Here is a 22516-nt window from a genome sequence, read left to right on the forward strand (position 1 = left end):
CTGAATGAACTTTTTAAGTTCAGTTTTTAAAAGTAATAGGGGTCAGTGTAGGAATTAAATGTGAATTTACATTGTTTTTAAATTAAGCCATGTGAACGGCTAACGAATGCCATATGAATGTTTCAATAGACCAAGTAGACGGATCTTTATTAATATGATTAATTTGTACTAATGAAACAATAAAATCAAAAATTCGAATCTAAAGAAAAACAAGTTAACATTTAATTGAGAATACAAGTTTTAACGTTGTAGGTACAAGGACATACGTTCTAGTGTTGAATATCTATAAATAGAAATAATATTTCCCAATGATTATTTATAGCTAAATATTTGTTAATCATGTTTTTCACTTTTTTTGTCAATACTCATCATATAATTTAAAAACCGAAAGAGTTCCTATCACGTCTGGTCAGATTTCTACTTGCATTTGAAAGTTCATACATTACATTTGCATAACACAATAAGATAGACTGAAAAGCGGAAAAAAAATCTAAATTATGAATAAACTCTATGAGCGGAAAAAATCTGAAATTATAAATATACGTGTCAGTCCGCGGTAAAAAAAAATCAATGTAACAAGATGGAGACAGACGGTACAACCAAAAGGACAGTTAGTATACATACACGTATGCTTGCAAAAAGTAAGTCTGATTTAATATTTTTACAAATCTTTAACGGTTAATTATTTAAATGTTATCAACTAATAAGTATCGATATTATAAGCAAACATAGGGTCTATTTTATAACTATGATATTAAAGATACATAATTCTTGTAACACGTCTATGCAATTATGAATATTAAGGATAAATAATTTAAAAATAATCTGCTTTGCTCTCCTATGATATAATAAGCTGAATATTTTTCTCTTCTTTTTTTTTTTAACTTAAAATAGTCGCATTGGATTGTGTTAAGTTCTGTCTTCTAATTGCATGTCATTGTTTTACAATAAAAATTCTTATACGAATCTAGTATTTCAATAAAATCAATAAGATCAAACCTCAAAAAACAACATTAACTTATGAAGCATGAACATTAGGTGTTTTATGAGAGATTTAAGTTCTATTGAATACAAAAGGAATTGAACTTAGTATGTATCTTAAACGCTCTGAAATGTTATCATCTTTTTATGTAGATTTTTTTTTCTAAAATGATTGTGTAAGGGACATACTAGTTTATGTTCTTCATTTTCATTTCATCAAGTGTGCAATTGATGATCAATGCATATATGTTTTGCATATATTTCTCTCTCCATCTATATCTAATTCAATTTTGTATGTAACACGTCTTGATTGGCTGATAGTTATTTGTCTATCATCTCACAGACATAATTTTGTCATTTGACCGTGACGTCATAACGCGGGTTATTCATTATATCTTTTGCAACATTAAAAACGTAGGGTCTTGCGGCATTTTCGGCCATTGACATTGCCTTGTTTACAAAAACTGTAGATTAACACTAAATTTTTTATACTCATCCCCATTACTTTTAAAACAAGTAGAAAAAAAAAGTGCATTCAGCATATTTTTCAACCCTAGTTTTGATCGATCTATCACAAAAATATTTTGTCCAAACATTAACCTCCAATCAAAAGAGCACAAGACTTCATTATTATACAGAGAGCTCTCGCCCAAATGGGCAGTCCTTTATGACGTTTATGCATTCACTTAATTTACCTCTATAAGAGAAATTGTTTCCTCATTTCCTATTTTTGTTTGTATTGATCATGTAATTGAACCAATTATCAAGTTTCAGTTTCAGTACAAGATTCATAAATGATAGAGGAAAACGTATACTTTGTCCCATAATGCGGCCAATATGTATTTTGTAAATAAAGTTGCCCATTGACTAATTTAAACGAATGATGTAAAATAATATGCTCAATAAATATGAATTGATTTCTGTGTTTGCTTTGACCAGTATTGCAAGTGCATCTAGGAACTAAAGTCTTGGTGTACTTTTAGTTCAATTATGCCTAATATGGAAGTTTTAGTTATATACCCTGGAAAAAACCCATAAGGCTTTTCAAAGGCTTTTCAACCAGTTTCATACAAAAAAAATCAACAACAATTATGTTTCATTTTACTAAATCTGTGTTTTAATTACTTGTAAATTTCTAAAACTGTAACTGACAAACACTCTGCAGTAATTCCTGTTATCCTAACTTCAGTTTTTTTTTCCTCCAAAGCTTGACAGCCACAACTGAGTAGAAAAAAATGCCAAATTGATTGAAGAAATGCAAAGAATTGTTTGAAAACATGTCTTCATACGGTCAGATTATTCAAATGTTAAAAATACATGAAAAGTGCTTAATTTCTAAATCTTAATCTGCAAACTTAACATGGGGAAGAGATCTAAAAATTTAAATTTATTCCTGGTTTACCTTTAGCAATCAGGAGCTTTGATATATCATTCATTAGTTGACGTACAAATGTAGCCCTATTGTTTGCAACATTAAAAACATAGGATCATCCGGTATGTTTTGGTCATTCACATGCCACAAAAATAATTATCTATTTGCGTTTAAACTTCTTGCATGGCGTTGAACTATCGAATATATTGCGAGACACAAATTGTAAGATCCTACTTTTGTTTAAGTCCAAAAGCATGAAATCACAATTGATATTTTTTATGTACACTCTAAATAATTCTGCTATTCACAAAGTATAATTTGTCCGTTCCTAAATACAAACGTTTACATAAAACAAAAAAAGTTGGACTATTAAGAAAAAATACCTTTATATAGAAATAGGAAGATGTGATATAATTGCCACTGACACAACTCTCCAACAGAGACCAAATGACCTAGTACAACTATAGGTCATCGTACGGCGTTCAATAATGAGAAAAATCCATACCACATAGTCAGCCATAAAATAACAAATGTGAAACAATTAAAAACGATAAAACTAACGACCTGATTTATGTACAAAACAAATATGATATTAGCAAAAAACGAAAACCACTGAATTACATGCTCCTGGCATAGGACAGGCAATTACAGAATGTGTGTGTGTGTGTGTGGGGGGGGGGGGGGGGGGGGGGGTTAAACTATTCTACTTACTTGGTACAGAGGTGTGACAGTATATAATAAGAACATACTTTAAAAATCATTTGAAAAGGGCTTAACTCATCAGATCGATACATCTTAGTCATATATATATATAAAAAGCCGTACACGTCCAATAGAGTTTGTGTAAAGACGTCATCAACAGTCAGAGAAAGGCATCACCGTGTGCGATGCCAAGATACAGGTATCGACAGATGAGCAAAATAGAGGTATTTAATCCAACAAAAGGCAAACTTATTTATATAAGATCCGTTAAAAACATACTGATATTATTTCAGTAATCATGCAATCACCACGTTTTCGTTTTGATAGCAATTCTCTGTAACCACCAACCAAGATGCGGCACACATAGTCTCAGATTTTCTTGAAATTTTGTTTGTTGTTAGCTATTGATAAACAAACAAAAAATATATTGACAATTTTTTTAATGTCCCCGTTGCCATGGTAACGGGTCCCCTTGGTTTTTGCCCCAAAAATGCATATTTTAACGAACAAAAAATGACCAATTTTAAGCAGTTATCATGCACATATTTCAATTTTGATGAATATTTTGACTTTTGTTAATTGAAATATAACACTTATTGAGTAAGATGAAAGATGAAAACTAATTCTGGTAAAAAGGGGAGAAGGGGGTATCACTGATTTAAATAATAGAGTTTTCAATGTATTCAAAAAGTCAAATTATAGGCATTTTGAATGACATAATTTCACACTTTTGCATCACAACCAATTATATGGAAGTAATATATGCAAACTATCACTGTTGCCCAGGAATAATTTATAATCAAAGGTTTGGGAAATTGGTTGCTGGGGTGGTTGCTATGGGAACATAAAATTATCATTTTTGTTATTTTGTAAAAGAATTTTGACATTGTTTTTAGAATTGCTCAAAAACAGTGACAGATAAAGGATGAAAATGACTTGACACATGTTGTGCATTCAAAGACCAAAATTGATGACCTTGACCTTTGACCTTCAGTCTTTTTTATTAGATTTGTTCATTTTTGTTAAGAAAATGTAACAAATCAACCCATACAGTATATATATAAAGTCTTCAAAATGATTATTGCTTTTATTTGGTAATAAAGCAAAAGTTGGAGGTCAAGGTCATGTCATACATTCTTGGCAACGACCCTTATTTGATATAAAAGAACCATACATAGTTGGGTTCGGATTAATATAAACTATAATATAGATTCTTATTGAAAGATAAGGGGTCAATATTGGAAACATAGACTTTAGCAGCCATTTTCGTATAGTTATAAAATGCCTAGCAACCATCATTGTATTGTTGTCTAAGGTACAAATAATGTGAATTCCGAAATATTGAAACTAAACTTGTAATTATTTCTTCCAATTAGACTTTCGAATTCCTTTTAAGAACAGTAATTGTGTTTCTTAAATAATTAACAAACATGATTTTACTCATGTGAAATTCAGCTAATCACCAGCCACTTTTGAAATACAAAATTAATGCTGTTTGTTCCAGGCATATAGACATGTTTATATAAAGTAGTAAGAACAAGAAAGGAATATTATGGTTAGTTGGTATTGATCAATCGTAAAATTTCCAGAACAGTTGGACAACATAAAATGTCAGCTTTTAGCAAATTTCGTAACCCAAATAACTCAGTCCCTATTGTTATATTTTAATGTTTTGTAAATATTGACCTCTGGTTAAATTGGCTTTATAACTGTTTATTTGTGTACAGAGAAAATTAATGACGCAAGGCTAATTTGACAAATGGCTAGTTTTATTATCTGCAGTTAAAGTTAAACTGTCAGATGTAATAAAGACAAGTAGCAATGTCTTGGGGTGTAGGGTAATAAAATTAAATATGCCTATTTGTTTGTCTAGAGATGCAGTAATTAAACTCTATGATAAAGGTCAGTTGGTCAGAGACTGGCAGATTGTTTATCAGCTGTGATACTGGAAGGATGTGATTTTCCTTGAAGTCTTGAATCAGTAGATTCTGGAGGACTTGTATTTAAAGTTTATATGTTTTAACTTTGTAGCTAACTTTGTCAATAAGTCGGAAGTAATGTACATTTGTTAATAAACTTGTAAATATATATCGCATTATTTAGTTACTGGAAATTACCACAGGATACATTGTCGTGCCATAGTATGGTTATGTCCGTCCGTCTGTGTCGTTGTCGTTCTTCCCCTCGGTCACGATACAATTTTGGGTGGCAGCGGTGTGGATATTATTAACATGGATTAGTTTATTTCTCTTATAAGAATTGATGTGCTATTTGAAATTTAACAATGTATTTTCGCAAATTCTATTCTGTGGATTTATAGTAATATTCAGATAATATTGTGTGAGAGGATTATTGCAAATGGAATAAAATATTTCTTGTGTGTAAATAAAGCAACTTTGATTAAATTGTTAAAAAAATGGATAAACGTGATTCTTCTGATAGAGAAATTTATTTCGGAGGTGCAAGACCTAAAGTATCAATGGATACAGGGATAGCATTAAGTTCAACCGTGTTATTAGCTTCAACGCCTAGAATGATTGAAACCAAAGAGAAATACAGGGTTTAACTAAAGAGTATGAAACTCTTCAGGATTAAATTTCAAGTGCTCTGACCCCGAAAAGATCATCAATTCCATCTGTGTTCCAACCTTCTCGTAATCAAGGATCGAATTCACATAAGCATATGGGATCTGAAAAGCCAGTTGTCCGACCCTCTAAATATGATGGTTCTGTTTCTTGGGAAGATTATAAAATTCAGTTTGAAATGATATCCGATTTAAATTGTTGGGCGGATAATCAGAAAGCAATGTTTCTTGCAACAAGTCTAAGTGGGAATGCGCAAAGTGTTTTAGCCGATATTGATCCGATGAAGCGTAAAGATTATCAATCGATATGTGCAGCATTACCAAGTAGATTTGGAACCGAAAACAGAACAGAGCTTTTCCGTGTGCAGCTTAAGAATATCCGTAAAAGAAGAGATCAAGAATTGCCTGAATTGGCGCAACATATCAAGAGACTAAGCCGTAAAGCATATCCAAAAGCTCAATTGGAACTACAAGAGATGTTGAGCCGAGATCATTTCATTGATGCATTAGATGACGCGGATACACGGTTGCGTATACATCAAGCTCACCCAAAGACACTAGAAAATGCAGTTAAGTTGGCTGTTGAGCTTGAGGCTTTTAATATTGCGGATAAACAGAGGGACAAACCTGCAAGTGTTCGAAATTTTGCTATATCGGAAAGTTCAGAAGTGTCTGGTCAAATCAAAACATTATCTGATGTGGTAGAGGAACTTCGACGTGAGCTTCAGTTTCTTAAGCGCGATATGAGTCAACAGAGACGCGGATTTAATAACAATAACAACAAGCCGGGGAAAAGGGGATGTTGGACTTGTGGAAAGACAGATCATATTAGAAGAAATTGCCCTAATGATGACAAAAGTCACACAAATTCTCAACAAAAAGACAGAGTTAGAACCGGTCGTGTAGCGAGTGGCGATGGAGGAATGTATATTCCTGGTAAATTTCAAGGTACAAACGTTCAATGTTTAGTAGATACAGGTGCAAATTTGACAATTTTGAACGATAAGGTATACGATTCTCTGTCCGATGGAAACAGAGTGGTGTTGCGTCCAACACATACAAACATGAAACTTGCCGACGGTAAACCACTTAAAGTTAGGGGAATAGGTAAAATGAACGTTGAAATTGGGAGCACACGTCTCACACACGATGTGTGGGTAGCTGATATAGATGAAGACATAGACTGTATTATCGGTTTAGACTTCATGAAACAAAATATGTGTTGCATTGATGTGGCTAACAATACAATGACTGTTAATAAAGAAGAGATATCATGTGCAGTATTAAATACACAGGGTGTGCGATGTTGTCGAGTTGCTGTGTCAGAGACAACAGTTATTCCGCCGGGTGTCGAGCAGATTATTCCGGGGAAAGTTATTGATATTGGTTATGCTCCAGAAAGTAGCATGTTAGTAGCTTCAAATAAATTTGTGGAGAAACATCAGCTCCTGTTGGCTAAAACAGTAGTTAATTCATCATCAAATGTCGTTCCGATTCAAGTTTTGAACGCAACAGATAAGTCTGTTAAAGTGTATGGAAAAACTATTGAAACGCAATGTGAAGCAGTAACAGTACTTAACGAGTCAGCTTGTTCTCTAGATTCGTCAAATGAAGATATTCCAGAACATTTATCTAGTTTATCATGTTTATATACAAACAGTATTAGTGACTTGGTTTACCGTATTCAAAATTCAGAACCAGTAAAATCAAGAGTTGTTCATTACAACAGATCTGGACTAAAACCGTATTATGGAGAATTTGGCAATTGGCTAAATAAAACTGTAATTCAAAAAGACACCGAGTCTCACGCTACCGCAATCGAAGAAAATAATTTTGAGTCTGACATAGAATTAAGTCAAAATGAACAGTGCGATATGTCTAATTTTCCAACTGACAATATTGAATACGGTGGCGGACATCGTGTGAAACGTCCACCCAACAGATTCGTGCCTGATTAGAAATTTGTTGAAGAGATAAACTATGAACATTTAAAATGAACATTGAAATGAACATTGCATGTTTTCATGATTATGATTGAATTATTTGATTTATTTTATTGTTAAAATGTTGAAATTGATTTTTGATACATTTTGATTTTTCCATTTAAATTTTATTGCGTATTTTTGTTTTATTTTTGAAAGTGGTCTTCCATACTTTAATAAGTTAAAGTAGTTTTTTTTTTACATGTGGGACACATTTTTTTCAAAGAGGGAGGCAATGTAATATTCTAATGTTTTGTAAGTATTGACCTCTGGTTAAATTGGCTTAATCAACTGTTTATTTGTGTACAGAGAAAATTAATGACGCAAGTCTAATTTGACAAATGGCTAGTTTTATTATCTGCAGTTAAAGTTGAACTGTCAGATGTAATTAAGACAAGTAGCAATGTCTTGGGGTGTAGGGTAATAAAATTAGTTATGCCTATTTGTTTGTCTAGAGATGCAGTAATTAAACTCTATGATAAAGGTCAGTTGGTCAGAGACTGGCAGATTGTGTATCAGCTGTGATACTAGAAGGATGTGATTTTCCTTGAAGTCTTGAATCAGTAGATTCTGGGGGACTTGTATTTAAAGTTTATATGTTTTAACTTTGTAGCTAACTTTGTCAATAAGTCGGAAGTAATGTACATTTGTTAATAAACTTGTAAATATATATCGCATTATTTAGTTACTGGAAATGACCACAGGATACATTGTCGTGCCATAGTATGGTTATGTCCGTCCGTCTGTGTCGTTGTCGTTCCTCCCCTCGGTCACGTTAAAGTTTTCCCTATACTCTGCTGATCTACGATGGCTCACGTGGAATAAAATCAGACAAGGAGAGGAATTGGATAATTTGAGTTACAAATTTTTCAGTTATTTTACTTCATAATTTTTTTTTAGATAAAACAGTTACAAAAAGGTTTATAGACTTTAAAAGACGATTTTAAAACATTTATTTTTATTTTGCGAGCCTAGCCATCGGGGCAAATAAAATTCTTCATCTCTTGTCGTTTGTCTGAAATTACTGGGCAAATTGCAACCAAAACATATCATTCTTTTTTTCTCCTGTTTTTTTTTTCTTTTCTCTTCTCTCTATCTTGAAGATTAAATGAAAATGAATTATATCAAAGAATGATTTTATGATAATTTATGTATTGGTCTTAAGCTGTTGCAATTACCTAATTGCTACAGCTTTCACAAACAAGGTACCCTGGTATATTAATATCTGTACGTTTAAAGTTCTTTCTTTCTTTTATGATATTTTTGATATTAGGCAAAAAGGCAAAAAAAAAAAAAAAAAACGTCTTTAAGGGGCATAACTCCAATAAAAAAATCAGCTGACGATTTCAACCAAGTCAATATTTTGTAGACCTGGTGTTGTTGACCATTTTTCCTATATAAAATGTTTCTCTTTATCTATTATTGTTTTCGAGATAATTGGGTAAAACAAAAAACAAAATGTAAAAATTCATCGTTTAAGGGCAGACACTCCCGTAAGAAGTTGTCAAACAGTTTTGATGTAAATAGACCAATATTATTTAGGAAGATCCCATCACTTGGAATATTAAAGCTCTTGTCAGATTTTTCTCTATTTATAACAATTTTGATGATAATAGACAATCATAACTTGCATTTTACCCCCATATTCAATTTCAGCCATGTTAGCCAAAATGGGACACATTTTTTAAAGTGCATACTCTAATGATGATTATCGCCAAGTCTGGTTTAAGAAGAAGTCCGGTTAGGGCTAATTTTGGCTAAAATGTTTTACATTTTTAAACACTTAAAGGTGAACTTCATTTGACTCAATCAGTTTGTGTTAAAGATTTGAATTGGTTAGGTCATTACAAATGCTCAAATTCAAGTTTAAATATGAAAAATCTATCAAATATGCAATCAAACGTCACTGTTAAGATGGTTTTTGACTAAAACGGATGTGGCCGAAATGTTCAGTCTCAAAATGTATATATGTAATGCGTTTTCAGTAAATACAATATTTGTTATGCCCCATTTATGTGCATTATGTTTTCTGGTCTGTGCGTCTGTTCGTCCGTCCAAAGTTTTTGGTTAAAGTTTTTGGTCAAGGTAGTTTTTGATGAAGTTGATGTCCTTGAAACTTAGTACACTTATCCTTATGATATGATCTTTCTAATTCAAATGCCAAATTAGAGTTTTAACCACAATATCACGGTCCACTGAACATAGAAAGTGAAAGTGCGATTGGGGCATCCAAGTACTATGAACACATTCTTGTTTAATATTAAGACTGAACACTAGTGCCGTCACTTCCATTGAAGGCATCTAGAAACTCTAAAGAGCCTGTGTCGCTCACCTTGGTCTATGTTTATATCAAACAAAGGACACTCTTTAACATTGAATTTGTAGACAAGAATAGACTTCATGACAAAAATCTGTATTTTGTTGATCTTGTATTTCTAATCTTTAAGTCTGTTTGGTTTCTATCTATCTTCTTTAGTTTTTGCTCAAAACACAAACGAAGATTAGAGTAATCTTTATTTAAGGGCAATCACTCCTATCAGTTTTAGAGATATAAGCCAAAATCTGCATTTAAGCCCAATTTTCTTATTTTTTTAGCCATGTCGGCCATGTTGGATAATAGGCTGGGTTATCAGACACATTTTTTTTAAACTAAGAAGATACCCAAATGATTGTTGCCAAGTTTGCTTGAATTTGTCTTAGTACTTTCAGAGGTGAAGATTTTGTAAAAGATGACAAAAACTTACATAAAAATTGTTTAAAATTGACTTTAAAGGGCAATAACTGAATTTTGTTCATATTGGCTTATTTGTAGTTCTTTCTTGGCTGTTCATTATTGCTGTTTACAGTTTATCTCTATCTATGATAAAATTGCAGATCAAAAACAAAAAACTGCAAAATTTTCTTAAAAATACCAATTCAGTGTCAGCAAGCTTTAGCCAACAACGGGTTTTCTGATTTGTCTGATAATTTCAGGGCAGATAGACCCTATCCTGATGAACTTTTTATTCCAATGTCAGATTTTCTTTAAATGCTTTATTTCCAGAGATATAAGCCAAAATCTGCATTTACCCCCGATGTTCAATTTTAGCCATTTCCGGGTCATCGAACACAAGATACCCTAATGACGATTGTGGCTCAGTTTGGTTAAATTTGTCTCTGTAGTTTCAGAAGAGAAGATTTGCAAAAGTTAACGACGGACGACAACGGACGACAAGTGATGAAAAGGCTTACTTGGCCCTATGGTAATGAAGATCAACAATATTGCACAAGACATGCTGAAAAGGAATTTTCTGTACATTCAGATGCACATCAGCCACATACGATTTGATATACGAAAAAGAAGTGTACACAATGAAAAATAATTTTTCAATGAAAAATAATTTTTCAATGAAAAAATTATAAAATGAGTTATCCATCCTTATTACCAGTGAAAATGATTATTCTGTCTGTACAAAACCTCATGTCCGAAAGCCTAACCCCAACCAAAGAAATAATCTTGTTATCCTCTTAGCAGTTATGTTCTTTTTCTCTTGTTCTTGTAGATTCAATGACCTGTCTAAAAAATAAACTATGGTGTCTTGTGGAGAGTTGTCTCATTGACAATCGTACGACATCTTTCTTTTTTGTATTTGAATGTGTAATCAGTCTCTCAAAATTAAATTTGCCATGTAATTTACTATTCTGGTGTAAACATAAAGGCAACAGTAGTATACCGCTGTTCGAAAACTCATAAATCGATAGAGATAAAAACAAATCCGGGTTACAAACTAAAACTGAGGGAAACGCATCAAATATAACAGGAGAACAACGACACAACAAAGACACAACATTAAAATGTAACACACACAGAAACGAACTATAATATAACAATGGCCATTTTCCTGACTTGGTACAGGACATTTTAAGAAAAAAATACATGTGTTCTTAAAAAAAACTGCATGTTAATATAATTTTTTTTCTGAATTTTGTACCAATGAAACCGAAAATATATTGTTGCTCGGCAGTCTTCCTATATAAATAAATAAATGGTTGCTAGGCACTTGTTCAATATAGATAGATGGTTGCTAGGCATTTTTCTAATATAAAGAAATGGTTGCTAGGCACTTTCCCACTTTAAATGAATGATTGTTTAAAACTTATGTGATGACAACTCCCCTAGCCGTTTTAGGTAAGGTCTATGTACTGGTTTATATAGTCTTGAATCAAATCATGTATGGTTACTAGGTACTTTTTATCAAATAAGGGTGGTTGCTAAGCACTTTTGACATGACCTTGACTTTTTATTGTTTATATGTTAAAATAATAATGGCTATAAACGTCCTGAACATTTTCCACATGTAAGGTATGCTACTTTCTTTTATATTTCCTTTTAAATTCAATTTATATACACAAGGTCAAAGGCCAAGGTCATCAACGACCTTTGACCTTTGGTCAAATTCATGGTAAGTTAATTGCCAATAGATTGCACATCATATGCATTCAATAGTTTTTACTTTTTGTGGATTATTTTAATAACATGGTCAAATTTCAGAAGTAAAAAGGCAAAAAAGATAGATTTTTGTTTCCATAGCAACCATCCTAGAACCCAATATCCCAAACATTTTGTTATAATTTTTTACTTTAAACATTGATACTTTTAATTTATAACCACAGCTTAAATGGAGGTGGATGCAAAAATGTATATTTTGTTCATGCAAAATGTGTATAATTTGTCTACTCAGATACTATGAAAAATGACCTCTGCTCATGTGGTTGTGACAATTTTCAGCAAAAATATTTTTTATATATGACATTGCTGTTTTGTATGTTAAATTTCATGTATCTGAAAAATATTTACAAATATCACCAAATAAAACCTGGTTCTGATTTTGAATAACTTCAAAGTAATTGTTTTGTCGATGCTAAATTCCTAAAAATATACGGGAAAACTCATTTACTTAGTTACAATGGCAACCGTTGCCTAGCAACAATTTGGTCGGCATTCTACTTACTTTTTTACATGATTACATGTTTTGGCTAAGTTTCATGAAAATCGGTGACTATGCGTGCCGACCTCCCTATATAAAATGGTTGGTGGTTACAGAGAATTGCTCTTAATCATATTTACTTTTCGTCTGTTGTTTTGTACAAAAATCAGGCCGTACGTTATCACGTTTGAATTGTTTTTATATTTGTCATTTACGTTTATAGCTGCTTTGCGGGATGAATATTATTCATTCTTGACGGCCGTACGTTGACCTATAGTTGTTAAATTCTATGTCATTTCGTATCTGTTGGAGAGTTGTCTAATTTGGCAATCACACAACATTTTCTTAATTTCATAAAGATGATGATGAAGATGACGTTAGAATGTGTTTAAGATCTGCAGATGGTAGAGAGCTTTCAACGAGTTCAGATTGTAGAGGCTATCTTGCTGCCATGCCAATACCTGTTGATGACGATGAAACATTTGTAAAGAATATAGATGATAATAACGATGACAATGACCTGTCAACAGCTGATCGTTATGCACCCGAAAAAAGAACCCTAATGGTTGCACAACACCCTCAAGGTATAGTGATTTTTTTTAGAATATACAGCTATTGTATATGCACTGTTGTGTTTTGTGTAATTGTGTGATGTATATTCTAAGAACTAGCTATGCACAATGCGTCTCATTTGTTTTTATAGATAAAAATCATTTTACTGGGCATTAAGCAAATACAACTCAATTTATTAGTCATCATGTCAGTTAATAATTTGTAATTTTTTTGACGATTTCTCAAAAGTATTGACAGCAACATGTACAATCAATAATGCAAACATTAATTACACACATCATAAAATACAAACAATATCGGACAGTACAACTGGCAATACCAACTGTCTTAATAGAACACAGATGTAAAACAATATAGTCTAGCTTCCGGCAGGATGACCACCCATTTGAACTAGGGAATAACATACCTAACCTTATTAATATATAAATATGACAGTTGTTTCCCATTCGTGTGATATGTTCGAACATTTGATTTTACCATTCGATAAGGTACTTTCCGTTTTGAATTTTCCTTTGAATTCGGTATGTTTGTTCCTACAGGAGGTTGTTCATGACAGCTACACCTTTTGTTCAATATTGCCGCTCAGGACAACTTTACATTCAGGCATTATGGGTTCTTTCCTTATTTAAAAACAAAATCAAATACAGTTCATCGGAAATCTTAAATAAACATAGCAAACCAAGATTGTAGCAACAAACAAAAGTCGAAGTCTCAAATCGGATCTTATCATACAAAAAAAATTAACATGTCCCACTTCAAGTAGTGCTTATGAAGAAATGCCCTGTAATCCTAATCAGTGCTGACATGTCGTAATGAAATTATCAGTTACAACAAGTCATTTTGCTTTTTAGAGGAAAACACAGACATCCGATCAATCGAACATAACCCAAAAGTGTGGATAGACGCTGATGTTCATGGTAAGTGTTTTGTTGCCATGATGCTTACTTTTGTGATATTCATTTAGAACTTTTTACTCACTTTTCTTGAAGCGGCCAGTTGCAATACGATAATGGTTACTTGGGATAAGTATTAATTCAATTTTGAATAAGGTCGAAAAATGGTTTCATGACATGGTCAAATAAATGAATTTATATCAAATCATTTTACATTGGAAATGATTTAAGAGTTATGGGTTAGTCCAAATGAGATGCCAATCAAATGTAAAGAAATTTTGAACACATGTCATGATAGCCAAACGAAAAACAAGTATATTTTAAAATTGAATTGAATCACATCCTATCACTAGATAACCAATATTTCAGTCAATACTTGCATCTTATGTATCCCAGTGATCTTGAAATTAAAGATACAACTGATACTAGAAGGACTGCTTCATACCTTGATATTTTCCTCAATATTGACACATGTTGTCTAAACTAACTAACGACATTTTAACCACGTCATAGATTGTTGTTTACCATCTACGCCACCAGGTCTGCTCAGTTCCAAGCGTGACCTGTTCTTGAATGTGACTGTTTTGTCGAGTGTGGGTCCAGATTGCTATACGCCGTGTCTCGGTATTTGTATATCCAGCATTCAACTATTTAGTTATGATGTTTCTTTTGTGGGTCTTGTTTGTTTTTTTTGTTGTTATGTCTTGTGTTTGCAGTTGGAGATGACGTATTTCCTGCTCTCGGGCAGTTTGTTGTTGATTTTTTGCGTGTCTGTCCGGTGGGTCGTTTTGTGCTGAGTTGTAGTATGTTTGTTTAGTTTGTGGTTTGGGTTCTGTTTTTTTGCGGTACATTCCGCGTGTGTCTTGTTTGTAAGTTGTTCGCTGTAGTCTAAAGGGTTTTTGTTTTGTGTTGTTTGTTTGGGATAGGAGCTTCATTTGTATGATTTTGGTTATAAACTGGCACAGTTTTTTTGGTTTGTATACGATTTGGGTTTGAAAAAGGGGCCGACATGGTTGAAGAGTGCAAATGGTTACACCATTGCAGACACAATTCCATTTTGATATGCTTGTCATGGTAAGAAAACACATAAAACAACACCATCACAAATTCATTGAAACGAATCTATTTTGTTTTTGGAGATTTGCCTGTGATTATCTGGACGTCACAAACCGTGCGTCACCTTTTGTGACGTTGATACATTCATATGAGACACAGTTTATATTTCGTTTGTGGTAACCAGGTGTGCTGTCGTAAATTCATGGTAGGTGTCAATTGTTTTTATGCGCTTTACATATTATAAAATACTATCATATTATTTATTTATGTATTTCTTTGTGCTGAGTGTTCTTGTGTTTGTTTGTACAGTATCCCTGTCACGTAGTGTAGTCATTTTAGCGGTATTTTTAACATTGCCATACAAGCGGAAAGTTGGGCTTGCCACAAAGACAGGTTCAACCCACCATTTTTTTTTCTTAAAAAAACCTGTCCCAAGTTACAAATATGCCAGTTGTTATCTACAATAGAAAAACAAACGATATAGAGTATCCATCCATGACACAAAATCAGTTCATGCACAAACAAACAAAAAAGACACAAAAAGCAAAGGAACAGCACTTTTATTGCTGTTCTTCATTTCAAAGTCACAGTGAGGCCTTCAACATGGAGCAAAAAAAAAAAAAAAACTCTCACCTTACTGCAAGTTTAAGACGGCCCCTAGTACCGGCTTGAGCGGAATTCCTTGCAAAAATTATTTTGATAGACTTTGTAAGATGTATCATCAACCTATTGGGCCCGTTTAGAAAAGAACATACAGGAAAGTAGTACATATCTAAAAACAAAATAGTTCCTACGTATAAAGGTAAATCATAAACTATGTAGCATATATTTAAGTAATTTAGGTATCAGATGAAAGGTGAAGTACTGGTGATCCTTGTAGAACACACCATTTATTGATAATTTTGAATAATATCAAAATGAATGAATGAATTCTAAAATTGAGGGGACATAAAGCCTGTTTCTCAGTTATAAAGTTTCTGGTTTGTGTATCTAAAAATCCGGTAATCAGTAGTACGGTCTGATGTATAAATACAGGTAAATTGATCGCGCTTTTATAAAATATTTTGAAGTGAAAAATTTAACGTGGATAGGAATGAGGACCAAGATTAGGTGGTGTGCGTCTTATTAAAATTTTAGTTTACATACTGGCCTCAACTTGAGAGAATGATATTTAGTCCAGTGTTGGCGATGTCCACTTGACGTGGCTCGGTACTTGTATATCCCGTCATTGTGTTATTATGCTATGGTAAATTTTTGTATTCTTGACTTTCATTTTTGCTTATGTGCTTTGTCTATATGCCCTTTTGTATTTCTTTGTTGCCTATTTGTTTGTTTTTATATTGATTAAAATTATAACACAATGTTGACTGTTGTACCCTATTTAGACATGTTTACCTATCATGTCTGTTTGTTTTGTTCACACATTGTGTCAATATAATCGAACTTTAAGCGACTGTCATACAAGTGAGAGGTTTAGCTAGCAAAAAAACCAGGTTGAATCCACCATTTTCTATATAAGAAAATGTCTGTACCAAGTCAGGAATATGACAGTTGTTATCCATTCGTTTGATGTGTTTGAGCTTTTGATTTTGCCATTTGATTAGGAATTTTCAGTTTTGAATTTTCCATTTCGGTATTGTTTTTATTATTTTACACATAAGAGAGGTTATATCAAGAATAAATACACCTTAACTTTAACAATACAGAAGAACATACATCAATGAACATATCAAGCACGGGGATACTTTCTACGGCATCAACACAGCACGAGAAACAAACTCCTTTGATATAATACAGTATGTTTCTATGTATAATGGCGTTTGCTTTTGTTGTAGTTCAGTGTTTCTGTTGGTTACTCTGTTTTATTCTTATACTTGATGTGGTTCCCTCGGTTTTAGTTCATTACCCGGATTAGTTGTTGCTTAATCGAATTATGACTTTTGACCTGTTTAATTTTTTTACCCAGAATCGAATATAATTAAAATATTCTGATTTCAGGGCTGAAATAAACATGACATTGCGTATACATAGTGACCTTCTAAAATGTGAGATTATTCAAAGAAAATTTAAACTATACTAAAATAGAACATTCTACAAAAATGAAATTGTATCTAAGGTTATATCGCAGTGTGGTCCGTATAATGTTAATATCATAGTTTCCAGTGTACTCCAGGTCGTGTGAGACCTCTTGGTATATATTTTTTCAAACTTCGTTGGTGAAATTTAGTCTCCTGGACATTTATCCCATATCTCTTCTTTTTGTCCCGTCAGTATCCCGTTGTTGCCGGGGATAAATAAATACTGTTCGTCCTTATGTCTGTCCGAACATATGACCAGTTTGAAAACGCTCTATCGTATTTAATCGTTTTCGAATTTGAATAAAATTTATGCTTGAGCTTTCAACATACAAGGTTGGAAATGAGCCCTGTTAACACATTTATGGGGAAATTAAAAATCTGTTGGTTATTCATATTGCAACACTTTTTGTCTTGCCTGTGACGAAAGACGCAAAATGAAAGACAGTAATGAAAATACGACGACGGCGGCGTACACTTTTTGTATAAAGCGTTATATATTTTAGAAGGAAGAAGACCTGCACGCTTCATACCTTGTATACAATTACCTTATTGTACGAAGTTTCCTTCTGTCATATGTCCGTTGTCTTTGACCTAATTTGCATGGTTCAGTGATTGATTAATGAGAAATAAGATAAAACAATATTTGGTTTACCGGTTACTTGCACCGTCTACATGTCCGTCAGGTAGGGTTCACCTGACCTCGAACTCAATTCAGTAATTAAAATTGAAGCTACGTGGTCCGTATCCATTGTATGGTGAAAATGTCCGCCTGGTAGGTTTCACCTGTCTTGACCTCTTTTTCATGGTTCATTTGCCAATGTTCAGTTTGTGATTTAGTTAAGTTGTTTTTTTTTTTTTTTTTTTTTTTTTTTATTATTTTTATGATGTAAGCAACTATATTTAGTGTATGGATTACAAAGTGTATTCTTTTTGTCAGGGTTTGTAAGACCTTATCGTCAATTGCATGTTGTTTTAGTCAATGTTTAGATTTTGTGTACATGTAAACCAGCTTGTTAGCTTTCCTAAATAATGAAATAAAATCGTGAAGATTCAATAAATGAAGGCTGGTTTTGAAAAGGCCAAAAAAAGTTCTGAAAGTTTTCCAAAAATTGTAAGAATATTTGCATGCTTAATTTTAGCAAGAAGACAAAAAAAAAAAAAACTCGTTATAAGGCATTTGTATCCCGAAGAAAGAAACTGTCCCTGATATCTGTCTTCGTAACTTCACTTTTACAAATCACTACTTCTCTGAAACAATTGAACCAAATTGACCTCGTTTTACAATCAACATGGCCGAAACGGCAACGAATAAAACAAAGGAGGTAAAATGCAAGTTTTGTCTTTAATCTTGAAAACTGCGTTAATAATTACATATAAAAAACGTCTGACAGGGGCAGAACTTTCAAATCATTGAGATCGCCCTACGGTCTATTAATTTTAAAACTGTCAAACGACGATGGCCTTTTTTTACCATATTTTCTTTAATTATTGCCAATTATTTTGAAAATTGCAAAATAATGATAGACACTTCGTAAGCAAACATGATCAACAAATTGGTCAAAATAGAGGATATCGATATCGTTATTTGTTTCATATGGGTCTCAATTCTGTAAAAATAGACAATGCAATTTCCAACTAGAAATCCCTTTGCGGCTAAAACTGTGCCACTTTTTCTATGAAGTTTCGAAGAAAATTATATCATATAACGGAAATGCACATCTATTTTATTCAAATTATAGGGCTGTGCGGCATATGTTCAACAATTTAACATGTTAAAAGCCCTGAACTTCTACGAGTTTAAACTAAAATAATTTACTACCTCTACCTTTCCTTTGATTTTTCCTCAAAATTAAATGTTCGCCTCTACCATGTGTTTCAATACTAGTATCATGCCCAAGTTATGTCTCTATGAGATGAAACACAGAGATAATATCTGGGAACCAGTACGTAGACAAACAAAATATCTATGAATATTATAAATTTCCCCAAAAGAGGCGTGGCTTGTGAAACAGCTGTATTTACATAGTGCAACCTATATGAATATATGAATTATTGCCCCTATTTGATGTTTTTTATCTCTTTTTATGTTTTTTTTTTTGTGGGGGGGGGGGGGGGGGGGGGGTTGGGGTTGGGGGGCGGCAAAAACTATAAAAGATAGAGAAATTACCGGCAATACAAGTTCATCAAAATAGAGATTTAAACCATTAATTTAAATTTGATTTTATTCTACCATATACAAAAGTGTTTACTGTTGAGGATACACATAGACGCAGAGGAGCTATGCGGACTCTTTATAGCCTGTAGTTGTATAAAGGCGGAATATTGAAAAATATTACTGTTAGTTTGGTACCATTTGGTCAAAATAAGCACTCACACATTTCAAATGTTTTATTGGCTTGCCCGTCAATAATTTCACTCATTTGAATCCATATTCATGCAACCTTCAATTCGACACCTTGTTATAAGGAAGAAAAGCATGTCTACACTGAATAGTAAAACGAGCTCGGTAGCCACTAGGAATATAGTATTTCGTTCTACAAACAAAAAATCATTCATAAAAAGGTAAAGAGATTTATTTACTCTTTAACCAGAAATCAAAAAATAAGTGAAAAATCTTTATGACATAATTGCACATGCACATCTATCTGTTTATATTTATGTTTATATCAAGTGATAATATGTGCGTATTGTTATGCGTTTACTTTTCTACATTGGCTAGAGGTATAGGGGGAGGGTTGAGATCTCATAAACATGTTTAACCCCGCCGCATTTTTGCGCCTGTCCCAAGTCAGGAGCCTCTAGCCTTTGTTAGTCTTGTATTATTTTTAATTTTAGTTTCTTGTGTACAATTTGGAGTTTAGTATGGCGTTCATTATCACTGAACTAGTATATATATTTGTTTAGGGTCCAGCTGAAGGACGCCTCCGGGTGCGGGAATTTCTCGCTGCATTGAAGACCTGTTGGTGACCTTCTGCTGTTGTCTGTTCTATGGTCGGGTTGTTGTCTCTTTGACACATTCCCCATTTCCATTCTCAATTTTATAAGACTGTCGTCAGTCTTTGGAGGTCGTATCTCTGGTTAAATAGAATTGCCTGTCCAAATTGTGTGTAAAAGGTCTAAAAATAAAGATATATAATTATTTAAAGGAAACAAACATATGAAAAGAATTAAGATTTGTTAAAATTTGACGAGTTTACTTTAATGTAAATGTGACAGCACTAACAATTTGTATAATTGGATTTCTTTGGATAATCAATCTGGTTCAAATTAAAATCAATATTTCTGGTGACTGTAATTTATTTAATATCTTCACCTGTTGATGCTCTTAAAACAAACAACACTTGTAAACTACTCAGGCTACATGTTTATACAGAGTGGTATATTGAATTTCTTTATCTGTTGTCAAAATAGCAAGTTTTTGCATTTTTCAAAAGACAACTCGTGTTGTCAAACAATTCTTTTATTACTCAAGGGTGTCCTTTGATTATATTTACTGTATGCAAAGAAAGAAAATATCGAAACACTTATCATGTAACAAGAGCATTATGCCTAATTGATTTGAACTGTATTATGTCCCTCTGTACCATAGAAAATCTCAGATATTGAACGTGTATTATTTCTGGTGTTAATTTCTAAGTATGCTAATGCTTTCATAAAAGTAAGACTTACATTTACAAAAATATCAGATTGAGATTGAAATTCATTGATTCATTGACAGAAATTGTAAACTTAAATATTTTTAAGGAACGTTCTAGAAAGTATTAAAACACATTTTATACGCTACAATGTATTATTTAATCTTTCATTTAAAAAAAACAATAAAGATCTGTTTACATTTTTGATGGACAAAGAGCTAGTTAGTTTCAAAATTTTGCAATTTTAAGATTTTTGAAAATACTTTTTCACTTGATTATCTCCCTTTGTTCTGATCACACATCGTTGTCAATATAATGGAATTTTATGCAACTGTCATACAAGTGAGAGGTTTAGCTAGCTATAAAACCATAATTAATCCACCATTTTCTACATAAGAAAATGCCTGTACCAAGTCAGGAATATGACTGTTGTTGTCCATTAGTTTGATGTGTTTGAGCTTTTGATTTTGCCATTTGATAAGGGACTTTCCGTATTGCATTATCCTTGGAGTTCAGTATTTTTGTGATTTTACTTCTTGTACCAACGAAAATCAATAATAATGACATTATAGATTAAAATTGTTCTACTTTCTAGCTATTTTGATTAATTTGTTAAATTTTATACTGCTTTTGAAAATGAAACACTTACAGTACGAAAATGATGTACAAATTGCTATTTTAAAATCATTGATGCATTATGATAAAATGTAAATTAAGACAAGTTTCAAGTAGAATGCTTGAATGTAGTAAGATGAGACCCCACTAAGGGTATAAGCCAACTTTTCCAAATAAAAAATAAAAGAAGTTATCTTTATATGTCTCTAATGATCCAAACGCAGGATAGTTTTAAATATATGTACTTTTATGACTTTCTGGAGCACAAACTATGACTGGATTATCTCCCTTGCAATAATCCTAAAACTATATCTTGTAAAATTAACACCAAATACTGTTTCAATATATTCTTTCAAGTTAAAGAATGGTTTGTTATTTAAAATATCTAATCAAAATTTGTATAAAAAAGGACCTATTTGAATCTGATTGATTATATGATCAGTGATTGCTTATGACAATCTGAGTCTTCAAAGTTGACACTATTGTTTCAGTAAACCTATCACATATGCCGCCACTGCTGTCAGAACATCCAGCAAATGATGACTCAGGAAGATTTTTACCGAACGGAGGAAAATCGATGTCTATGCAATATCAAAAAGGAAATGTTGATACGAATGATCCTTTGCCTGATAGCACGGTTGTTGAAGAAAGTGAGGATTTCCTGTCAGATAAAAATGATCCAAACAGATTACTATAAGTTTTGTCTTAGAAAGAAGGGTAAGACGAAAGGACAAACAGATGTTGAATGTGCAAATAATGGAAATATGAATTTAACAAAGAACTCTTAAATTATATTTTAATTGGCGCTTCATATATTTTATGTTTTAGGTGGTGATTTAAGAATTTGTTTATTTTAAAATGACATTTTAGTCAAAGAGGGTGATTGTTTTTATTACATTTTTTTTTCATTTGTCTTTTTTCTGTTTTTGTTTTTTGAGTTAATTTATTTATCTAATCTGTATAAATCGATAGCTTGCATTTGTGTTGTTCATTCCATGATGTTCAAATTTAAAAAAACGAGTTTTACTCTTAGGATTTGCAGGTTCATTACTTGAATAATATAATGTCTAATCAGGAT

At 32.5% G+C, this 22516-nt stretch overlaps 1 protein-coding gene across 1 annotated transcript; it reads left to right on the top strand.

Annotated features, from left to right (window-relative positions):
• The first annotated feature begins 578 nt into the window (after window positions 1–578).
• Window positions 579–22314, top strand: LOC127723526 (uncharacterized). The gene is made up of 4 exons (XM_052230166.1): window positions 579–641; window positions 12948–13172; window positions 14013–14078; window positions 21930–22314. Exons 1-4 carry the CDS (start codon window positions 581–583, stop codon window positions 22133–22135), a joined length of 558 nt encoding a protein of 185 aa, XP_052086126.1. The 5' UTR covers window positions 579–580; the 3' UTR covers window positions 22136–22314.
• The last annotated feature ends 202 nt before the right edge of the window (window positions 22315–22516 follow it).

Source organism: Mytilus californianus, unplaced genomic scaffold, assembly GCF_021869535.1.
Source record: "Mytilus californianus isolate M0D057914Y unplaced genomic scaffold, xbMytCali1.0.p SCAF_13, whole genome shotgun sequence".
NCBI classification, from domain to species: Eukaryota; Metazoa; Mollusca; class Bivalvia; order Mytilida; family Mytilidae; genus Mytilus; species Mytilus californianus.